This window comes from Caloenas nicobarica, chromosome 6 (genome assembly GCF_036013445.1).
Source record: "Caloenas nicobarica isolate bCalNic1 chromosome 6, bCalNic1.hap1, whole genome shotgun sequence".
Lineage (NCBI taxonomy): Eukaryota > Metazoa > Chordata > Aves > Columbiformes > Columbidae > Caloenas > Caloenas nicobarica.
In genome coordinates, this window is record NC_088250.1 from 6,418,541 (window position 1) to 6,440,418 (window position 21,878).

Genomic DNA, 21,878 nt, shown 5'->3' on the forward strand with positions numbered 1-21,878 from the left:
GGTATCTATAGAGATTGGTACTATTTCTGCTTCAAAGAATAAAGTTGGTTTTGTTTTGTTTTTTGTGTGGTTTTTTAAATTTTTTTTTATTTCTTCCTTTCTGTTCAGACTCAGTTTACTATTGGAATGAAAGAGCTGAAATTTGGAAATAAGGTTCCGCAGATTTGGCTTTCGCTGGTAGCGTGTTTGTTTACAGAGGTGTATCCTGTTGATATATAGCAATGTTTATCTGTTAGTGGGCTTCAATCTAGATTATTTGCTGTGATTTGGGAGCTTGTTTTTTCATGACCTTATCGTTTAATGGCTTTTGAGCTGCTCATAGCAGACACAACTTAGAAATGACTTCTTTTCAGAAGTGTGTTTTAAAAAGATCAGTTGGGGTTTCATATTGTAATTAACATTTGGTTGTCGTAGCTAAAGGAGTAATAAGTGCTGAAATGAGCTTCGTTCTGCTGCCCGTCACCCCTCCAGCTCTTCCAGCACCAGCACTTCTCAGATCCCTGTGAAACAAGCTTAGAAATAGCGAGCTGTTTGTATTAGCTTAGTTGCAAAGGTTACAGAAAGGGGGCCTCATTTTTGAAACTATTTTTAATAAGTCCTGCCATGCTTTGTAATATATTAAGACGAGATCTGTCCTGGATGTTATTAAAAGTTGTGCTGCGATTAGGTTTCAGTCATTCATTTGCTGCTAATTCCCAGGGAGTGACAAGGAATTCCTTATAAATTAAGAAGCTGTTCTTCTAGCCTATTTGGAAGGCTGATGCCACTTTTAAATTAAATAATTAAAATAAATAATGGATATTTGAGCTGACTGACCATACACCTTTCTTCCTCTTTCCATCATTGAATGCTTATCTTGGAGAGTTATGTTACAGCGGTTTGGTAGGAAGAAATTTCTAAATACAAATTTGAAAACTCTAAATGTCTGTGGTTCAGTTTTCTGTAGTGTTTTTTGAAGATGGAAACACTTTTCCATCAACAGGTAGATTTGTCATCAGCTTTCGTTATGTGAAAAGTAGGTTTTCTGTGCTCTCAGCTACAGTATTTGGCTTGCCAACCTTGCCTCTTTGTAAGACATCAAAAATGGTTAAAGAGCACCTAAACTGGCTTAAAGTTTTAAATATGCCTTGGTATTGTCTTGTCAACCGTTTTTTTTTAAGTCTTTATGAGCAAAATTAGTCTTTAAGAAATACAAATCCCTCAAGGAAAATAACGCAGTCATATCTTTAAGCCATTATTTCTTACCATAAAAACATAATACTGGTAATAGTGTGGACCTTTATAGTCGAAACTACTTTGTAATAGCACTTCGTTATTGCCTTTTAAGTGGTAAGAGATGGGATTTAGTGTTTGCTGTGATTGCAGGGAATAATTAGAGTGGATTTAATGCACAGTAAAGAATAAAGCATTTTTCATTTATTCTTCTACTACTTTATTACTGACATCTGCTTACTTGTTGTCAATGGATTGACAGTATGTCATTACATTTTTGGTCCTGACCTCATAGCTTTATCCTTTCCTTCTGGAAGAGGCCTCTGAAAAGTGATGTTTGGAGCTGTTAACAATCCACTCTTCCCCAAGATTCGCAGTCCTGTCTCCACCTCGTCATGCACCTGAAGTGCATCCTCCTGACACTAGTTCAGGTTTCCTTCAGATCTACTCAGTCATGTGTGATAACCTCAGGCTTATGTTAAACAATTACCCAGTGGACCAGCAAAGATCTGTTGGAACCAGGCTGTAAATGAAGCTCAAATATGGGATTGATAAGTTTGGGGATGCTGAAGGAATGACTTGTTGAGCTGGCGTTACCTGTGTGCATGGTTCTGGATGCTGAGCTGTGAGTTTTCCCTTCTCTTTCTGCTCGGGGTGCGTGCGTGCCTGGGTAGGTCCTGATGACCGATGAAGTCGTGAGCCTTTGGACTTCCATCGGTATGTCTACTTGAACCGTGTTTGAGGTTTTTTGAAAAAACAAAACCAAACCAGACTTCCTACGTAGCGTGATGGTTTTTGTTTGCAACAAAAGGAGGTTAAATTTAGACTTATTTCTATTTCTTCCTCATTCTACCTTAGAGTTGGGGTTGTACTTTCTTTGTTTCCTTTCGGCCCCAATGGCAGGTTGAGGAAGAGTGTCTTGGATCAGGTAAGAATTTGGAAATAAGGCACCTCTCAGCCAATTTATTCCCTGCCATCCTCTGCTCACTAAGGCTGAAAGCTGGAGCTGCCCCCCTTGTGTCTGCCCAGTGCTTACGACAGGGCCACGACCTCCAGAAATACGACTGGGAGATGATAGTTCAGCTCTACACATTTGCATTGCTAACACAACTTTAGCAATGAAGCCTTTTTGCTGGTTGACTTGTTTAATAATATATTTTGATTATTTCATTGATTTTGGGGGTGTGTTCATTGAGTTTTTTGGATGTTCTGATCAGACCACCTCTTACTGTGTTTTTTTTTTTTTTTTGTTCTGATCCCAGGTAATTGAAGACATTGAGTACCTGAAGTTTGACAAGGGGCCGTGGCTGGAGCAGGATGATGTTTCTTTCCATCATTTGCGACTTTAGTAAGTATGATGTCTTCTAGTAGCTGAACATTATTTAGCATCAGATCTCAGGGAAAATGGTTAAAACCTTGTGTTTTTAAAGGAATGTTTATATATTTGCACTCTTTTGGTCAGAAATCAGCAGTGATAGCAGGCTTCTGTATTATTAGTGCTTGGCACTGTAATATGGTGTGACGTTATTCTGCTGCTGCTAATTGATTAACAAGAGACTCCAGACAAATGGATCCTATTCCATTACTGAAGCACAAGGACTCTCAAGGCATTTCCAAAGTGCTGTGGCCCTTAGGGAACATATTTTTGTGAGCACTTCTGTTTCTGGGTGATCACAGAAAAGCATTTCATTTTAAAACAGAGCGTTTGTGCTGTTGGCATGGTGGTTTTGCTGCTGCCCTGCGAGCATGAAGTCCTTCAACAAAGCTTGTTGACAGAGCAACCTTGTAGCAAGTTTTATATGTGGTGCTGTTGAGATTAGCTTGTTTAGACTTTTGTTGTGGAATATTTTTTTTTTCCTAAGACTAGACTAATTTCTTATGCTGTCTGCTTTTAAATATCTTTCTAGCTGTCAAGAAGCTGGCTGAGCAGAGTATGGGGGGGGTGGGGGGAAGGTAACAGAGCAAACTTGGATGACTGCTCAATAATTTTTTTTTCTCCTCCTTTCCCCGGACTCCCAGTGAATAATCCTAAATAGAAGCTTTAATCCTAATTCACAGAATAAAGTATTGCAGTCCTGTTGTTCATTTTCCATAACAACAAGGGATTGTAAAGTACAGCAGTTGAAGGGTGGGGGTTTTTTGTCTCTTTTGGTTAAAGATCTTTGTCTGTCGAGTTGGATGTGAAGAGATCAAACTCAGATAGTGGGAAGTGCCTTGCTGGAATATAATAAAATTTAATTCAATAATTCTTTGCAAGCACTCCATGATTATCTGTCCTACAATTCAGCTGTGGAGCGCTACTGGTGGGGCTGCATAAGTCCCCAGAGCAATGCTGAAAAGAGCCCTCCAAAATACGTTGAACTCAATTACTGACATGTGTGTGGAGAAGTGAGATCAGACCTACACTCTTGTCCGTATGGTACAGATGAGGCATCAGGAGTGCCACTCTGAAGTCATGCTGATGAACAAAATGTTCTCTGGATAGCCTTATATAAAAAAATATATCTGCTCTTGTAAGACTATTAATAGAGACGACCTTGCACTGAAGTGGGACAGGCTTCCCATTTTGCTGGAATTGCAAGTGCAGGGTAGTTACTACATTTTTAAAAGAAAATTTAAGAATTGTACTTTCATATTTCTGTTTATCTCAGCTTATTAGAAACAGGGATTTTTAAAATGGGGTATTGCCTCTGAATTGCAGTCTTTATTGTGACAGGAATTGGAGTAGTAAGTTAAGCTTTTTTTGCAGGCTTCTCATGTTCTTTAGCTTTTGTTTTTTTGTACTATTATTTCAAATGCTTCCTAAAATTAGAGATAATGTTCCTTTTCTATGGCCTTTCTATCAAGGGGTGAAGATCGCAGAAGAGCAGTGTTGAATGGTGCGTAAGAGAAATCAGTCATAATTCAGGTGTCAGAGGTGTATTTGTGTAGTAATTAAAGGATAGCATTTGGTGTCTTAGACTCTGCAGAGCTAGCAAAATCAGATTTAATTTGAAAGAGAAAATACAGTTAAATTGCTTGTTTTCCTATAGCATCACACTAGTACAGGTATTGAGAAAGGATTATTAATTGCAGAGTTAAGGAAGGAGTTAAAGGAAAGCATACAATTGAAGAGCAGTGTATTAAGATATTGTATGAAAATTCTACTTTGCAGCTGTAGAAGGGAATGAATCGCATTGTTAAGGACTCAATTTTTCATTGAACTGTGAGGAAGGGTGAGAGAGTCTCCTGTACGAGACTCTTGCCATTGTAGATAATACAAAATTATTTCTTCTGTTGACAACGTGTGTCTGTTTTAAGTTCTTGCAATGCAACCAACTGCTAATTTAAACATTCTTATGGTTTGGATTTTGCTGTTTCCCCTTGCATTTGGAATAGCATTGTCGAGATAGCATTTGTATTTGAGCCTCTGATAATTGTGCTCAGTGTTTGCTTTGAATCTTCGTTGGGTGCTGGGGTGTTAGGACATCGATCAAATGTGTAACAACAGATCCTGCGCCAGTTTTGTGCTTGTGCTTGCTCAGCTAAATGAGGAGTTTGTGGGCAATATGCTGGGCAGCCTGGGAAGAACACCTTTAAAACTTTGTATAAAAAAAAGTGTTAAGTTTGAACATAATCTTTTCTCCTATTAACTGCAGAAGTGCAGGACGGGTGTGAGTCTGTTGCAGCTTGCACAAGCTTCACTCATGAAAACATGTCAGGCCCAGTGCTGGAGAGAGGACAAAGATGTAAGAACTGAACAAACGCTGCAGGGCGTCAGCTGCGTTTTCTGCTGCGTCTCTCCAGGGTTGCAATTGCATTCTGGAGCATCAAACACCAAACTCAGGTGCTGGTTCATGAACGTTGAAGCTGATGCTTTCCTCACTTTTTCCAGTGCCCAAATAGAAACGAGTTTGTGGTACCCGGCCTTCTGTAGATTCGCAGGTGTTGCGTGTCCACATAAATGTTTTTCTTTTGGAGTGTTTTAGTGTGTTCCAGGTTCTGTATGCTGGTGCATGCCGCCCTCTCCTGGGTGTTTCTGGAAGGCTGTAGCAGGTATTTATCTGCTTTTTTCCATCTGCAATTGTTTCCTTTGCTGACCTGCCAGCATTTTGCAGATTCTGATGCTGTGGGAGAGGTAGCACGCTCTGACCGGGAACTGCAGCAGAAGGCAGGGTGTTGTGGTTGTAGTCCTGCCCTGGCTGTTGGCAGTTCTACCTCTTCCACCTTCATCTCATACCAGCATGTCTGGTGAAAGGGGATCGATGGGCAGCGGCGAGGATAACTTTTTAATTGCATGTATATAGGGTCTAATGCACAGAAACTCCAGCAGGGCCTCTGACTACTCTGGTAATGCAAATAAGTTAATCAAAGCAGTGAGCCACACCCATATACAATCAGCTGCATAATGATACCTTTTATCTCCCTGTCTTGCCCTTGAGTACTCTTTCCCTTGCTGTAATAGTAGTGTGGTTGTGGGGCTGAGGCATGTCTTGGTGAAAGGTTAATGTATATATTTGTGTATGCGAACTGGAGGGATCTCCCAGAGGATGCTCTTCAGGTCTTTCCTTCCTCTCCAAGTGCTGAATCCAACAGAAACCATTCTGCTGGCTTTTTGAAACGTCTTGGGGAGTCCCTCTGTTGCCACTGCACTGTCTCGAGCATGTTTCTATCTGTGCCCTTCTCAGTGAAATTGTGTGTCTCTGCATGTATTGCAAAATAATCTGTAGCTTGTGTAATGTTGCCTGTGTCGCTTTACCAGCTGTTGGGGGAAGTTTACTGCATTCGTCTTGTTTCATCAGATGAATCCACAGCCAAATCTGTTATATCCTCACAGCTCCTTCAGAATTTGCTCGGGCAGAACATATTTTGTATGGACAAATCTTTGGCTTTTTTTCAGCCGCTACTAATTTCATTTATAAAAAGATGAGTATTGGCATTTGTTTTATCTTGATGGGAAGGGGATCTGTGTCCATTTGGAAGCAATCTAGCCATGAAATAGTTTGCCACTCTCATCTGTTCAATTTTGTTTGTTGATAACTATTAGTGTGCCACAAACCCTGTGTAGTAAATCCTTCTGCATTGTATTTGGCAGGACACCAAACAAACCTTTTGAGGTTGTTACTGAAGGATCTCATACGTGCAGTAACTAGTAATTTCTGAGTTCTCTTAACATTTGTTTAGCTTCTTGGAGCTATTGCTGACCCCAGAGCTTGGCTCCTATTTCCTTTCTGTACATTTTGCTCTGGTTAAATGAAAAGTTGCAAGAAGGAAGCCTGAGAGTGAATGAGGGAGAGTGACCCTTCAGCTCTGTTTCACAGAGCGTCCTTCGCAAGGGGAAGAAGTGTCCGTGCTTGAATGCCCATCTTGTCTGATTTCAAATAGTGCGACTAGAAGTGCTTGCAATAGGTGTACTGGACTTGTTTTTGAAGCTCTTTGTCATAGAGACTCCAAAAAAATCTCTCAAACCATTCATTGTGAAACTCCTGGCACTATTAAAAACTACTTTCCTTTAACATCTTACTTCTCTCTTGATTCAACTGAAACAGCTCTTTGTAATTTCTTCTTTGCAGTGACTCTTTTTTTATATTTGAAGAGCTGTTCTTGCACCTCCTCACCTTCTCTTGCAGACGTGTTTTTCTTGGAAAGCTCTTTTTTCTTTCTTGGCATTCATGGTGGGTGTTTGTTCACCAAGGGAGTGGCTGAGGTTCACCTTGGGCATGGCATTCTTGTCCTGCTTAACCAAACAGCAGAGGCCGAGTCCCTTGGGCAGAAGGAGGTCTGTACTAAGGAGGTAGTAAGGTCTGTACTAAGGAGGTCTAAACTCTGGAGAAAATGGGCCAGGAAGAAATGACAAGCAAGGAAAAACACGTGGGGGACACACCGCCCACGGCTGTCCTGTGTGCCTGCTGAGTGAGCGCAGGGGCAGAGGTTGGTATGGAAAAAGCTGGTGCGGGAACCATCTCTCCCATCCAGCTCTGTGTGCCCATGGTGTGAGCCAGGAGCATTTTGCCTTTCCCCTGCTCTCACAAGTGTGGGCAAAATTGCGAGCATGTCACGGGCTCACTGGTTCACTCACAGGGGCAGGGAAACCAACCTCGGCAGGGGTTGAGGAGCCCTGGCCAAGGTAATAAGGGCGTGAATAGCAGAGGAATGAATGCCGCCTACTTGCTCACTTTCAAACCTGGAACACAATAACCAGCTGGTGAGAAGCTGGTTTCAAGGTGTGTGAGAAAACGTTCTGTTTCCTACTGGGACCCACCTGCTATTTCTCAAGTTACTTTTGTGTTGAAGTGCAGAATTTAACCTGATATGCTTTTGTGCCTCTTAGACCAGTGAATGCTTTTAGGTGGGAAGCGTGGTTTTCTAATTCTATGTATTGTCACTTCAGTTTTTGTGACTATGCCAACGTCAGTTGTTGAGAAATCGTGGCTCAGGCTATGCAAACTAGGCTTTTTGTTTGGTAGACTGCTTTATTTTTTTTCCAAACAGTCTACTTCCTTTACCTTGCCTTGCACCTTTAGCAAATACATTCATAAGGCTTTGTAATGTTCATTGTGGTAGGCAATCTTGAGACTTTGTTTTAAACATAGGTGGGGAAAGAAAAAAGTGAAGTTACTTGTGTGTCATCGGGTTTCTACAGGCTCTCTGAAAAACTTGTGTATCTTTGTTGTAAGCTGCCTGTGAGGGCAACAGGGCTTCCTCCTCAGAAAAGAAGCAGGAATGCATTAGTCCTGATTCCTCAGTACCTGCTCGTGCATGTCGTGCTGGACATAATGTGTGAAGCGGGTGTGTAATAGGTACTTTTGGAAAAAAAATGAGCTGCCCGTTGTTGTAATATATTTACAAGTTCCTGTGTAGCAATGTGAAGAACGCTAGCTAATAGTATTATGGATGGTTGCAATGATGGTGAGCTAAAAATCCAATGTTCCTACAGTATTAGGACCATGCAGTCACTTAGATGCTCTCAGTTAAGTCTGAAATGTCACATAATCTTATGGGTAGATAAAGCACACTCTGGGAAGCTGTGCTACTGCATGATGAGAGCTGCTTCAACAAAATATGGTTACATGCCAGAAAATAATAAATAGTGATAATTTTGTGCTAGGGGAGAGAGGGAAAAAAAAACCTAAGGAAACATAAAAGGTACCTTTAAATGCTTCCTGCTGAGCAGTGAATTAGTTCTGGCAAGCAAATGTGGTTTTGTGGTTGAAGATGTTGTGGCAGGTGTCTTTGGGTGGAGCTTTTAATTAGTATTGAAAGTTACTTCTTAAGGTACAGAGCAGAGCTGAAGTTGGAGAAGCCATCATTGGTAGCATTGTTTGCATTTTTTTTGTTGTGCGGTGGTTTCTTTGGAGGCTGTGGTTGTGAAAGCAAAGAATTTTTAAGAGCCGGTTTTCCATGTTGGCCAGTAACTAAAATAAATTGTGCCTGAGCATTGTCCTGTAAAATTGCCATTTGGCTAAGATTTGTGGAAGAATGGATTAGCTGCAGACCAGTTGACTACTGGACTCAGTTTATATGCGTGTCAAGTTATACTTCACATATGCCTACACAAATGTTATCTGCTTTCTCCCGCAGACTTGTAAGGTCCAGAACATCTGCTGCTTGGCAGAGAGCTGACTCTCTCGTTTCTGTAGGAAGAAGGGATGGAGATGTTTATTCACTGATAGATAAGTGGATCTTCCACAGCCTGTGCTGTTAAGTCTGAGCTCAGCAAGGTCTTTAAACATGTTCAGATGAAAACTCTTAGCTCGCTGTCTTGACCACTGCTCATCTCTGCATAGAGCTCATAGTGTCGCTGCTGATTACAAGTGCGGTTGCAGGACAGACCGCTCAAGGAATAAAAAAGAGCTGGTATCTGAAGGGCTGTTTTCTGCTGGAGTCCATTTATTTTAGTTGCAGGTTAATTAACAGTGCGTGTTTAAAGCTGATTCCTGCTCAGCACAACTCCAAGAGAGGAGACTCACCAGGTGCAAAGGCACTTTTCCTGAAGTATGCTGGGATTTACAAATAAACCCATTGTGCTATCAGATCACTGTTTTGGGTAACCTCTTCCATTGCAGCTCGATTATTTCAGGCTGTCCCGGAGTGGCCCACGAGAGGGGCTGGTGTTAGCATCTCATGGAAGGAGCTCTTGCTGTGTTGGTGATGAGGCAGAGGGCTTGTTTTCCTGGTTTCCAGCATGTTAAATATACATTAAATATATGTGAAGATCGATAAAGTAATTGTTTATAGGAAGGTCCTATCCTGGTCTTGTGAAATGGCATTTATCTCTACCCTCTTGCATCTCAACTTTTATTAGATCATTGTATTTCCTTACTAATTTTTCTGTAGTACGATAACTTACAGTGTGCATGTTGGGATATGTTAGCAGACTAGTTTACTTGTTGGAACTGTTTGGTGCTGTGAGGGAAGGTCCCAAAATCTGTGATTTAGGGAGAAAAAGAATTGCTCAAACAGGATTAACTTTGCTTTGTGCAGGGCGTATGCTTTATATGTATGTAAATATTTGTAAAGAAATGCAACTTACTGAAAACAACACAATTAACAGAGTTTCAAGTGTTGAATTTAGCATTTGGTCACTGTCCACTGCAAACGGATGTATTTTTCCTCGAATGCATATAGATGGCACTGTTACTCTATGTATAATACTAGTATGCAGAAGGTGGCTTTCTAGCAGTTTCTCAGACCTTTTATTTTAAATTTGGGATATGTGAAAGTGCTGGTGCTGTGCAGCATGGATCTTTGGTGGATGCAATGAAATGAAGTTGATATAGCAAGATAATGCATGGGATTCAATTAAACCAGTGGGTTTGCCTTGCTTATATAGCAATGCAAAAGCTAGAGGTGGGTTATGGAGAAGGTTGCCAGGAATGATGGAGCATCTTCAGGGAGGAAAAATCTGGAGGAGGGAATAGAGGAGCAGGGAGAAGTTGGAGTAGGAGCAAACTGCAGGCAAGGGGATTAAAAAAAACCCAAAACACAGGAACTGTGTGAGGAACATAACTATGTATTCATCATAACCGGAAAATAGACAAAACATGTGGAAGGATTTAACAGAAAGGTAGTTCTTTAATACTTGGTCAAACTCAGAATAGATGTTGCTGTCTTTGGGACAGGACAGCATGTGGACTAACTGCTCCTTTTTCTTTCTTTTCCTTCTTTCTTCCCCCTAGTGTTCAGGATAAAGATGGAGTGCTGGATCCTGCAGCCATCCCTCGCTTCATTCCAGAAATCACAATTGGAGGAACCGAATATGATAGAATTTACTATGAGTATCGATCGGTAAGTAATACTGGAAGGGGAGCAGTTGTATGATAGCCAGGCAGTTGTCCGTGCCAAGGTGTAAATGTGTTTACAACTGCACTGTGCACATCCTCAGTGTCAATCTCATGCACAGGGATACACATTTATAAAAGTATGTTCTGGATTCTGCCCAGCTCTCCACCTTTTTTGAAGTCTAGCTTCCCCACAAGAGGAATAATGAAGCAAATGGCTTGTTTCGCAAGCTGATTTTCTTTTTTGATCTTTAGATGTGGACTGAAGGATAAGTGCTTTTCATTTGTTTTTGTTTCTCCTGCCCTGATTAGTCTCTGACCTCTGAAATCTAAAATAATCCCTTGAGTCAAACAAGAAAATTGGAAACCCATGGCGACTTCTATAAAGAAGACCGCATATAAAGCGGGAGGGAGGGGGTGTTTTTTTTCTGGAGTAGACTGAGGAGGTATGAATGTTACATTGCTTCTCAAAACTGTTATTGCTTTAAATAGTGTGTTTCTGTACGCAGGCACACATCCAAAGCCTGTTGTGGCCCAGCGCTCTCTTACACCTCATGCAGGCTCCCACACAATGTTTTAATTAGCTGCTTGCCTTTCTGGTTCTGGAGACAACGGCTTCCAGTTGACTTAGCGCTTTGCCCTATCGCTTCTAGTTATTTACCTGGCATGGGGTCCTCTTGCACCATGCGGTGTTTTCCTAAGACCCAGGTATTGTAAACTCTCATTAGAGAAACTGTGGAACTGATTACAATTAATACTGATTGGACAAACTGAAGTTGCAGGTGATGGTATGTTTTCAAGTTGGCTTGCGAAACTTCTCTGCCACTCTGAGGTTGTGTGGGTTTTTTTTTTTCCAAGCATTCATTAAAGACAAAGGAAAATCTATATAAATGGTTGTAAAACATGATTTGCATAGTCAAAACACTATAGTTTTTCTTTCTGTTAGTATACAGTTTCTTCCTGAAATTAAAATGCAAGGTACAGGTTTGTGGACTTGTTTGGAAACTCTGAACTACCAACATTTTATTCTGGAATAGTCAGTTCAGAAATGCCTGTGAATACTGACCATAACTTGTTCCTCCTCACTTCACTATGCAGTGAAGAGGCTCCTGGGTTCACATTCTTCTGCCTCATTTGAGGTGTAGCCTTTCCAGCTTGTAAAAGGGGCTGAAACTAAAGGTTAAAACAGCAGAAAGCATCTCAGTGCTCCTTGAGGTTGTCTAATGGGTTTGAAAACTCCCTGGTCCACCTGAGAAATTGCTATCTGAATTTCGTGCTTCTTGATGTCACTTACATTTTTAAGTCCAAAACTTCAAGCTCAAACTAAGGATTTTTGGAGCCCTTCACTCTAAGAGACGTCTGTGCGTGTGCAGCCCATATTTCAGAAGGATCTGCTGTATGACTTATCGCCAGCATGCAACATCCATCTGTACTGACAGTGCCTTTCTTCCCAAAGATGATAGGGTTTTTTTGGCCAAAATGTCACTTTGCAGTGGAGCTGGGAATTATTGAGGCTGCCTGACACACAGTTAGATGTGACCTTGGTGCTGTGTGCTGAGAACCAGGGGTAATACTTCTGAAAGCCTTTTTTTTTTTTTTTTTCTATAACTGTAGAACAGCACATTCCTCTTTTTGCAGCCGAGAAACTGAGGATGCCCTGGCTCATCAAATAGCTGGCTTCCAGGAAAAAATGTGACTTGCCTTGCAGAGGTAGCAAAGGAATGCTTAGGAGTAGGAATATGAATACCTGGGAAGGAAAGCTGGGCTCTTGGATTGCTCTGCTCAATGCCAGTTAGTTGACAGCAAAGCTGAGCACTGTCAGTGCAGAAAAAACACTGCCAAAATATGATCTCCCTTCTGCAGGCATGCTTTTAGGCCCTGATTCAGGAAAGTACTGTGGAAAGTGATAATATCCTTTGGAATAAGGGAGAGTTGTGCATTTCATAAAGCATTCTGTTAAATTCAGCCAATATTAGCTACTCTTTTTCTGTCTTCTGAATGCTTAGACACTTATAATCCTCCAGGAATGAGTGGGGTCTGTAGAGATGATGCACAATGGAAAAGGTGCTGAGTTTTCTTATTTCCCCATAGCTACTGGAAAGGGAAGCACAAAAGCCCCACCTGCTGTTTTATGTTCAAAAGAATTAAATTCTTTGTGTTGAAACTTTGAAGATGTGTGTTTTTCCCTCCAACTTCATTTAGCAAATGAAGGTGTGAATTTCTTTGTAAGGCAAGGCAGAGGTAATGCAGCATGAGACCAGGCAGAAAGAGCAGATGAACTTCTAGAAATACAAATCTTGGCTACAAGGTTGCTGGGTCTAATGAGAGGGAACTGCAAACCCTTGCCCGTGTCTGTGCAGAGACGGCTACAGCTGCGCTACCACTTTTACATTTGAAGACAGGTAAAGATTTTAGGCTCACATGACTTGTAAGTAAAGACTTAATTATGGTATAATTACAGAACTTTAACTTTTCCTTGTGGGAAACGTAGCTTTTAAAGTTAGCGTAATGATGTTTACCACATAAATACAATGATTTGCGTAGGGGATTTTTTTTCCTCGGCAATCCTATAACTAGTCATAAATCCTTGATCATACCAATAAGCAGCTAACTGCTGTGCTTTTCGGAGTTGCATGCACACAATTCATGCTGCCTAATAATGGTGGCTTTCAGGGATTCGCATATTCCAGGCAGAAACTGTTTATTGTTCAAAATACTCATTAGTCAGAAGCAACCAAGAAGGAGGAGGAAACACTCTTCGGAGTCCATGATTTTAGTATGTGTGCCTTTCTGCAAAATAATGAGGTAGCCACATACAGCTCTGAATACTAGAAATTCGCCTTTTTTATGTATATCCTCTAAATTTCTTCTATAAGTGTTCTTTTCACATGTTGAGGAGGTGGCTTTCTGCCTCCTCGTACCATAGAGTCATCTGGCAGGGTTCAGCTGTTCTGTTCAGGCATTCATAAACTTCTAAAGATGCTTTTCTGGCAAGGGAAAAGTAACCTTTTGGTCAGGTTCTGTAGATCAGAGATAAGTGTGTTCATTTTAAAGTGAAGCAACATTATTTTAGGAACTGTCAGACTAGTAAAGACTTGACTACTTTTTTTTTTTTTTCCCTTAACAACTGCTGTATCTCTCTGCTTTCTTCCAACCGCGTACGATCCCCACGGATAATGCTCCAAACTCCATGTGCACCCTGCGAAGCTGGAGCACTTAGGCAGATGTGTTTGCAGAGAAGATGAAAACAAATGGTTCTGTTTAATGGAATCAGTGTATTTAAATAATGTACTTATGTACTTCACACTCCTGAATGCTGTTGGCAAGTCCTGCTCGATCTCCTAGGGGTGGTGAAAAAAGGCTTTTTTACGTGCATGCTCTTTTCTGTATACTTAAGTGCAGCTGTCTAAGATTGATATTCAAGCTATCACCTACATCTTTACTTATGAAAACAAAGCTGGCTAACTTTAAAATAGTCTTTGCAACCTCTCTGCTGCAGATCATAATGAAGGGATCAGTATTTCATTATACAAACTTTCTCCTTAAAAATACAACAAAAATAGTGGGCTTGCTTATCATAAGGTGTACCAGAGCCTGGAGTCCAGTGCTTGCTGGTTTATACTCAGGCACTGGAGCAGAGAATTCCTTCACTAGAGCAGGTGAAAGCAAAATGGTTAAAACCCAGTTTCCCTTCTCATGTCATCAGCCTAGTGAAAAGCATTTGTGCCAGCCCACTCGCCCTGACCCTCGTTCGTGTAACCCAGCTCCTCTGTTTGTCCAGTGTTTGCCCCAATGTCTTTCAAACACAAGTCTAAGAAATCCTGAAGAAAGGCTATTTTCACTAGGATGCAAAAAAAATGTGGCTCTAGGATTTGCTTTGTGTTCAGGTGGGTGTTGTTGTTGTTGTTGTGGGGTTTTTTGTGTGGTTTTCTTTTTCTCCATGGGTGTAAGATTGTGTAGTGGGAGGAGTATTTATCCTGTTTGTAGTTTGCTGGGATTCCTTAAGTATATGTGCTTGTGTGTATATTAAAGAAAATGACCAAGTGCTTCGGTGCACAGATTCTTCTTCAGACAAGCCAGGTGTGGGCACCTGGAAGTTCCCTTTGTACTAAGGCAAATCCCATGTCAAAATGTTGTATCTCTTGTTAACCTAACTTACACAATTGGAAAAAGGAAGTCAGGGATGCATACTTTACTCTTGAAGTAGACAGTTTGTGATGAATTCTTTGAAGAATTTATTCCTTACTCTTGAACTTCAAAGACTCTTCCTATGCCACTTCCAGTTCCAGTGAGTGCCTGTGTGTAAGACCAGTTTTAGTTGTCATCTTTCAATCTGAAGTATCCTTTTGCTCTTCCACCGAAAGGGTGAGCCGCATACTTCCTTTCCTTTTGTTACCCTCTTACTGCTTTTCTCCACCAGGCACTGGCTATTTGCCGATTCTGGCTCCTTTCCTTGGTGATTCTTATTGTCCTTCTTTGAACCATCTAACTGTGCGGTGTCACTTTCTGTGGTGAGATAGACTTTGCACGTGTGCTATATTCACCATGTGAGGAAAGCAGAGGCTTATTTGACAATAGTATTGATTCTGCTTGGTCCAACCTTGTCAGCACAGCTCTATATTAAGTGAAGACAAAATGAATCGCTCAGATCTTTCTGCTCAACATTTAACTCATCAAGAAAGCAAGTAAATGTGGCACTGGAAGGTAAGAGAAGGATCTCATTTTCCTTTTTCCCCACCCTTTTCCCTTGGTGGAAGACTATTTTTGGAATACAGGGGTGCTGACCATGAGGTGAGGAAAACTTGGGCTTGTCAAAGACCTAGCTAGTGCTGTGAGGTGCAGTCCAGCTCCCATAACTGTCTTGGATAAGTCCCTTCAGCTTGCTAACCTACCAGGGTTGGTCTCTTTTTTTTTTTTTTTTAGTTCCTGGACTAGTCTTACACTAGATTACCCCACTGACCAGTTTGCTGGAGTTAGGTGAATAACAGAGCTGTGGAAGGGAAGGAGCAGCAGCGTTTGGCTGGGGTGGGGTGGCTGCCTTTCCACAGCAGCTGCATCAGCTCAGCTGCATCTTCATAGTCTATTCCTCATCTTCCTCCCTTCTGCCCTATGAATGGGAGCATGTAACTGGTGGACCCCTGGACTCTTCTGTAGCAGCAAGTGGAGAAGGGGAAACAGATTGGATGGGTGGGGAATCCCAGACTTCTCCCCCAGACTCTCTGTTTCCCTTGTTTTCATCAGGATGCAACCTTGGGACGTGAGATCCTCGAGTGTGGGATGTCTGCCTTGCCTCCAGTTCATTTTCTTTTTTTTTTTAGATAGTTGCAGGAAAACAACTGTAACACAGCGAGCTTTTGAGTGATGGGAAGGTGAGTCTGCAACATTAGTCAATGCAGCCTCACAACACAAAAAAACCCCAAGGGTTTTGTGAGAACACATGTTTATAATGTTAAGATCATGAATAGCTCAAAAGGGAGAACATTAAGGGAAGATTTGCTCCAGGTTTGATGTGGCCCGGGCTGTGTGTGAAGTGCAGCCCTGACTCTTGGCGGCTGTGGTTGCAAGAGGCTGCTGGCAAATGGGAGTGTTAGGAAGTCCTTTAGCTTTGCCATCTTCTCTGAGAGTGCAGAGCCCTCCTGGCTTACACACAAATCTCCTTTTGAAAATACCTTGAACTAAGAAAGAGATACTTGAGCTTTCAGGAAGTCGGAGTCTGGATCAACAACGTGGAGTGTTTGTGTCAAAATGACACATTGAGGTTTGATGTGGTGATGCTGTGTGGCAGGGTCCTCAACGTCATGGCCTTTGGCTGCAGATCTTGGGTTACAAGAACTGTTACAGGCTTCTGAAAAAAACCCCTTTGACCAGTTCTACTTGCAGGCACAGAGGACATTACCCATACATACGAATAAAGTGCAACTGCTGCAATAAGCATCATCTAAGCCATGAATTGTCTTCCATGGTACTCTTGCCTTTGCAGAAGTAGGAATGTTAGGATATCTGTATTCTGTGTTTGTGATTGTTACCATAGTGGCTGTCTTTGGTCTTCTGTTTTTTCTCTCCTGACACTTTTTCTTGGCTTGCTGGAGTTTTTGTTTTTGTTTTTTTTTTTTCCTAGGATTAAAGTCTCCCTTCCTAATTCTTATTTTAATGGAGGTGTTTGAAAGCTGTAATTCCCAGCCCTGTCTGTTCTTGAATCCAGGAAGGAATGAAAACAAACACACAATAAATTAGGCAAAGCTGAATTTAAGTTCTTTTTCTGCTTTATCTCTGCAAAAATATATTTAGCCCTTTCTAAACTAACCAGATGTTGCCTGGCTAAATGTTGGTAAGCCCAGAAGAACCTGCAGAATAACTAAAACATAGGAACGAAGCTGTTTCCGAAGGGTACCTGGAAAGAGGTGGGAGCAGGCATGTTATCTCCTCTTCCTACCTTTCCACTCTTCCTCTGCTTTCACCAATTGCATATGTACAGAGAGGGCATGAGAACAGCCCCTCTTCTGCTTTAGAAGCATGTGGCTTCTCTTCCCTGCTTACCTTGAAAGATATTGTGGACAGTTGGCAGGGATATCTATCCCAGATACAGGAGGAAGGAATCTGAGAGACCTTAGGACTATCTTGGTCTCGGTAGTTGCATCTGTTTTGGTTTAGACGATGGACTGTGCTGTCCCAGGCACTGGGTACCGATGTAGATCAAAGATGGTACAATCCCACTGGCATTAAAAGAATTCTTTTCCAATTTGTCAGTCTGCCACTGAGCTGTATGAAAGAAAACACTTTTTATGTATGAGCGCATCCTCCTTCTCTCAATCCCATATCTATGTAGAAATGTGATCCTTTTAAACAAAACAAATAAAAACCCAAGGAAAATAACTTCGAAAAAAAAAATCTTTTGTTGGTGTTGAAGCAAGCTGAAGAAAAGTTACAGGTGAACTGTTCCCACCCCACTCTTCTGCATCTCCTAGGAAACGTAATTAAAAAAAATATCCAGCCCTCAGAGGATAGTTTCATTGTGGTATCTTATACCGAAAATCATGCTTTAGAACAAGAAAAGGTTTTGACAAATCTGTAAGAAGGATATTTGGATGTGTTTCTGACTCTCCTTGCTTTGCTTCAGCTTCTTATGGGTACCATCTCCATGGGTCTTAAACTGAAATAGTGTCAATGTGAGGTCTTTAACTGCATAGCTGTGGTGGTACCATTCTGGTTGGGATGGCATTAGTATGTTATTTTTCTTGTTTTCTGATAGCTTTTTTTCTGCTGAGGAGTGCTTTTGTACGTTTTCATGTAGAACTGGCATTCCTAAGACCTTGGGTAATGTAATGTAAGGCAAGCTATTATAAGAAGCTTTTTGCATTTTACCTGTCCAGTTAGAAAAGCAAATCTACAGTTAGTATAACACTTTAACTGGCTTGGATATAGTTACTTGGCTTTTTCCTGTGGTAGATAACTGGCATTTCGAACAAATCTACTGAGAAAAAACCAAACTAGATATTATTCTGGTGATATGGAGAGTAGTTGCTAGGGCAAGTAGGCATGGTGGAAAATATTTAGCTGTATTCTGTTGCTTATTTATTCTTGGATGTCCTGCAAAAGTAAGGCTAGAGATATAAATCACAATTTTTTATGGTGTTTATAGTTGTTTGAGTTGCAAGTCATTAATTTTTACAAAATCAGATTCCTACTTAAACTCAGTTTGTTTTGAAATAAAAAAATACTCCAGCTTTAAACAAATACGCTGTGTCTTCCCTGTGGATACTGTTCTTTCCAAAAGATTTCTGCTGTCTCATCTGTCTTTTTTTTAATGAATGAAGGGCAGGACCACATTCATTGAACAACTTCAGCAAATTGGAATTGTTTTAACCTCAATTCAGAAAAGCCTTTGAGTACTCTTACTTGGGCTATAATGAATGTTAAAACAGCATTAAGAATTTTGAGTAAAGAGTGGCAGGAGTCAAGCTGTAAACAAACACTTATTTAGTGCCAGTCCTTTGGAAACCAAACCTGATACACCTTGAATGTGTTTGGGGCTTATTATATCCCCTCCTCTTCTTTTTTTTTTTGTCTGTTGCTGTGGGACGTGGGAACCCAACGCTTCCAGAATACAGACAATATATGAAGCTACGTGTTTTTGCAAATTTTAGCTGTGTCCCAACAGCAAACACTGGCGATAAACTTCTGGAAGTCAGGATTTCTGCTGGAAAAAGCAGTAGTCTCTGCTAACAGCAGTGCTGGAAGGTGTTGTTATTATGCATGTTATAAAGAGCCACTAAATGAAGAGATTTAGATGTTGATGAATGAGCCCATGCTTGCAGAGTAATGACTCTGTTTTTATGTGCTTTTGATCAGCGCTGCTCAAAACATGCTATTTATAAATCTATTTTAGCTGTGAAGCCCAGCCATTAGTGGAAAAGAGCACAGGAATAGCAGGAAAAATCATAATTCTTTTTGCTCCTGAAATCTTGGAAAACAAGACAGACTAAGTGGATGGATGTAGACCTTTTCGGGTTGCCAGAGCTTGCTGGAGCTCTACCTGTACACGTGTGGTCGGGAACTGTTTTGAGGAGCTATGAAATGCAGCCGCAGCGTATAGCAAACAGCTGGCTGAAGCTGTTTGTTGCTACTCTGCAGCCTACACCACTTTATAGGGCTTTTCATCATGTTTGTAGTTTTGACAGACACTTCTGTGGCACAGTTCTTAATTTAACTGATGAGACTATGTTGTTTTCATCTTTTTACTGATGCTCATTTAAAGTTGAGCGGTTTCGTTGTTTTGAGCTGGCTCTACCTTTGAGTACAGCTCATTCCATTAGTTTCATGCCCTGCGCGGTGGATTTTTATCTCGTACTTCTTAAGGTGATCCTTGCTGCCAATTTAAGTTCTGCATAGTGTAATACAGCAGACCAAGACTTGATTCTCTGTCTCATCCATTTCCACGGAGTGGAAAAATCTGTTACTTGGCAGTGACCTTGCAGGAGCTCACTCTTCTCCTGCCTCAGGGATGCGTGAGAGCTCTTGTGTTTGTCTGGCGGAATCTCTGTTCCAGTTTGCTTGTTCTGTAAGCTCTTGAGGGCAGAGACTTAATTCTTATGTTGCAAAGTGTGTGTCTAGATGGCCGTTGTGATAATGACACGACTTTTCTTACTCCTGGGAAAGAAGGTTCAGCTTTAATGTGATGGTCAACTGCCTTCTCTGCTGCTTGGCAAATCTGGTGGCTCCATGGGTCTCTTTGGGCTGATGATGGTGAAGCACCTAAGAGGGTTTGAAGGGATTTATTTGACCCTGTATGCTACTCCTTTTACTTGCCTGTGGAAATGTGTTGTTAATAATTAATCATGCATAATAGGATGTGCTACTATTATTTTTAATGTGGCCATTAAATCACACCTTTTCTTTGGTCTGTCTTAAGTGTGATTTGAAGGTAACGCATGCGGAGTGTTCCTGTGAGTGTGCCAGCCACCTGCAAATGGTGTGGCCTTGTTGATTTTCATTATTCCAACTGGGAAACTCACTGGTAATGCACAAGTCTCATGGAAAATGCAAGTCTCTTCCAAGCACTTGCCTGGTTTCCCATTAAGACCCTCTAAATTTTGTGTTGGCAGTATCCTTCAGGAAGGAGTCCTTCAAACCATTGACTCATTTGATGGCACTTGTATCTTGTACTGGAAGAGACAGTGAAGATTCAGTCACTGTGTTCTCTCAGCTACTGGCACGTTCTGTAGAGCTTTGTCCTATCTCCCTTCCATCATGTCTCTTCTAGGCTGGGCAGTCTCCCTGTTCTGGCTGCGGTACCAGCAGCCTCAGGGCTGGCTGCTTGTTCCCATCCCTGCCCTTGTGCTGGTTAAGCAGCTGTGGGCAGAGCAGGCTGGGAACTGGACTTTGGGAGCACCAACTTAACCATTCGTTGTCATCAAAAGAAGCACATCCTACCACTTGCCCTGCATCCCCAATCTCCCCTCGTGCTCCCGCTGCTCTTCTTGGCAGTGATCTGGTATGTGTTTGACTGACTGAGCTTGCAGAATCACTGAAAACTAACCCAGCCAGGAGGGACAAACAGCTGCTTGCTGAGCAAAGGGGTCGATTGAGCTTGTGGAATGATCCAGCAAAGCTGCAGAGCTGGCTTGGCCTGTGCAGCACAGAAATGAGAGGCTGGGTGCTGTAAGACACCTCTCTCTTCTTGTTGGCATTGTGCTGTTCGGTCCATTCAGCCACACTGTGCAACGTCGCTGCAGCACTTTTCATTTGGCTGTTTTGATCCAGGCTCCTTGTGACATTGAGCAAATGCTCGTTCTGGCAGGAGGCGGGGGTACGTGAGGAGCTGGAGGAGAGGCGGGAGACCACAAGAACAGGAATGGCTCCTGTTCCAGTATTTTTCCAAATGCTCAATAAGTGCTAAAAGATCACCAGCTTCCTCCTCTCTGGGGCAGACCTGCCTTGTTCTGAGTCGTGCAGCTTTTTTGCTATGGTCACAATTGTAAAATGTGAGCTTTGAAGGGCCCGTTCCTGGGAAGTTGTCTGTGTTACTTGTACCTGGAGCAGATAGTGTGCAGAACAGACATTCACATCATTCTCCTTGCGTGGTAATTAGGGATTTGTTTACTGTGCCTTCCTCTTCCCATGTTTTTGTCTATTTTGAAAGCTTAGCTGTGACACATCCCAAAACTGGACTGCTTTTGCCAAGGCCCACTGTGAACGATGGAGTATGGATGAATACTTATTATAAAATTTGCTTTGATGTATTGCACATCTTTAACCAAAGACACATGGGGAATTTGTTTTGGACAATGAATTTGAATTCTGTTGGGATTGATATTGTATCTTTTCAAGAGGGCAGATTTACCCAGAAATGAAACTGTAAACTCTTGTATTTTCCCAGAGAGCTCCTGTTGCTTTAATAATCTAGTTATCTGGGAATCTCTTCAAGTATCAAAGGGCCAATTATGTGCTGCCTGGAGAGGACCGGGGAGAGCTGTTTTTATTCTAGAATTAATAGATACAGGCTGGTCACAGCAGGTCTGTTGTCCTCCCTAGTTCACCGCTGTAAATTTGCAGGGCAGAGATAGTAATCATTTATTTTCATCTCACATCTCCTCTTTGCTCAGCAGGAGTAACTCTTAACAGGACTGCATGCTTTTTTCTGATATTTAGACAAGACATTAAAGACAAATTTAAATGAAAAGCCACAGAAAAACTGATCACAAATGGCTTGTAATGGCTTGTGACAAGGCAGGGTAGGGAATGTCTCATGAAGGAGGTAGAAGCCTTCTGTTAGCTTGATGTTTTAGGGAAAGAAGTGTCTTATTTTCTGACTTTTGAATAAAAAATAAAAACTATAGGAAAAAATAACTCCCCCTCCTCAAAACAACAGGCTTCATCATGGATTAAATAGCTGTTTTTGTGGTCTGA

General features: G+C 41.6%; 1 protein-coding gene across 1 annotated transcript in view; it reads left to right on the forward strand.

Annotated features, from left to right (window-relative positions):
- The window catches only part of NDUFA10 (NADH:ubiquinone oxidoreductase subunit A10), a 41,166-nt gene that overhangs the window by 15,629 nt on the left and 3,659 nt on the right, over positions 1-21,878 (forward strand). The window contains exons 8-9 of the mRNA XM_065638069.1: positions 2,475-2,560; positions 10,371-10,479. Of these exons, the coding sequence (XP_065494141.1) occupies positions 2,475-2,560; positions 10,371-10,479 (195 nt within the window). The remainder of the gene's footprint in view (positions 1-2,474; positions 2,561-10,370; positions 10,480-21,878) is intronic.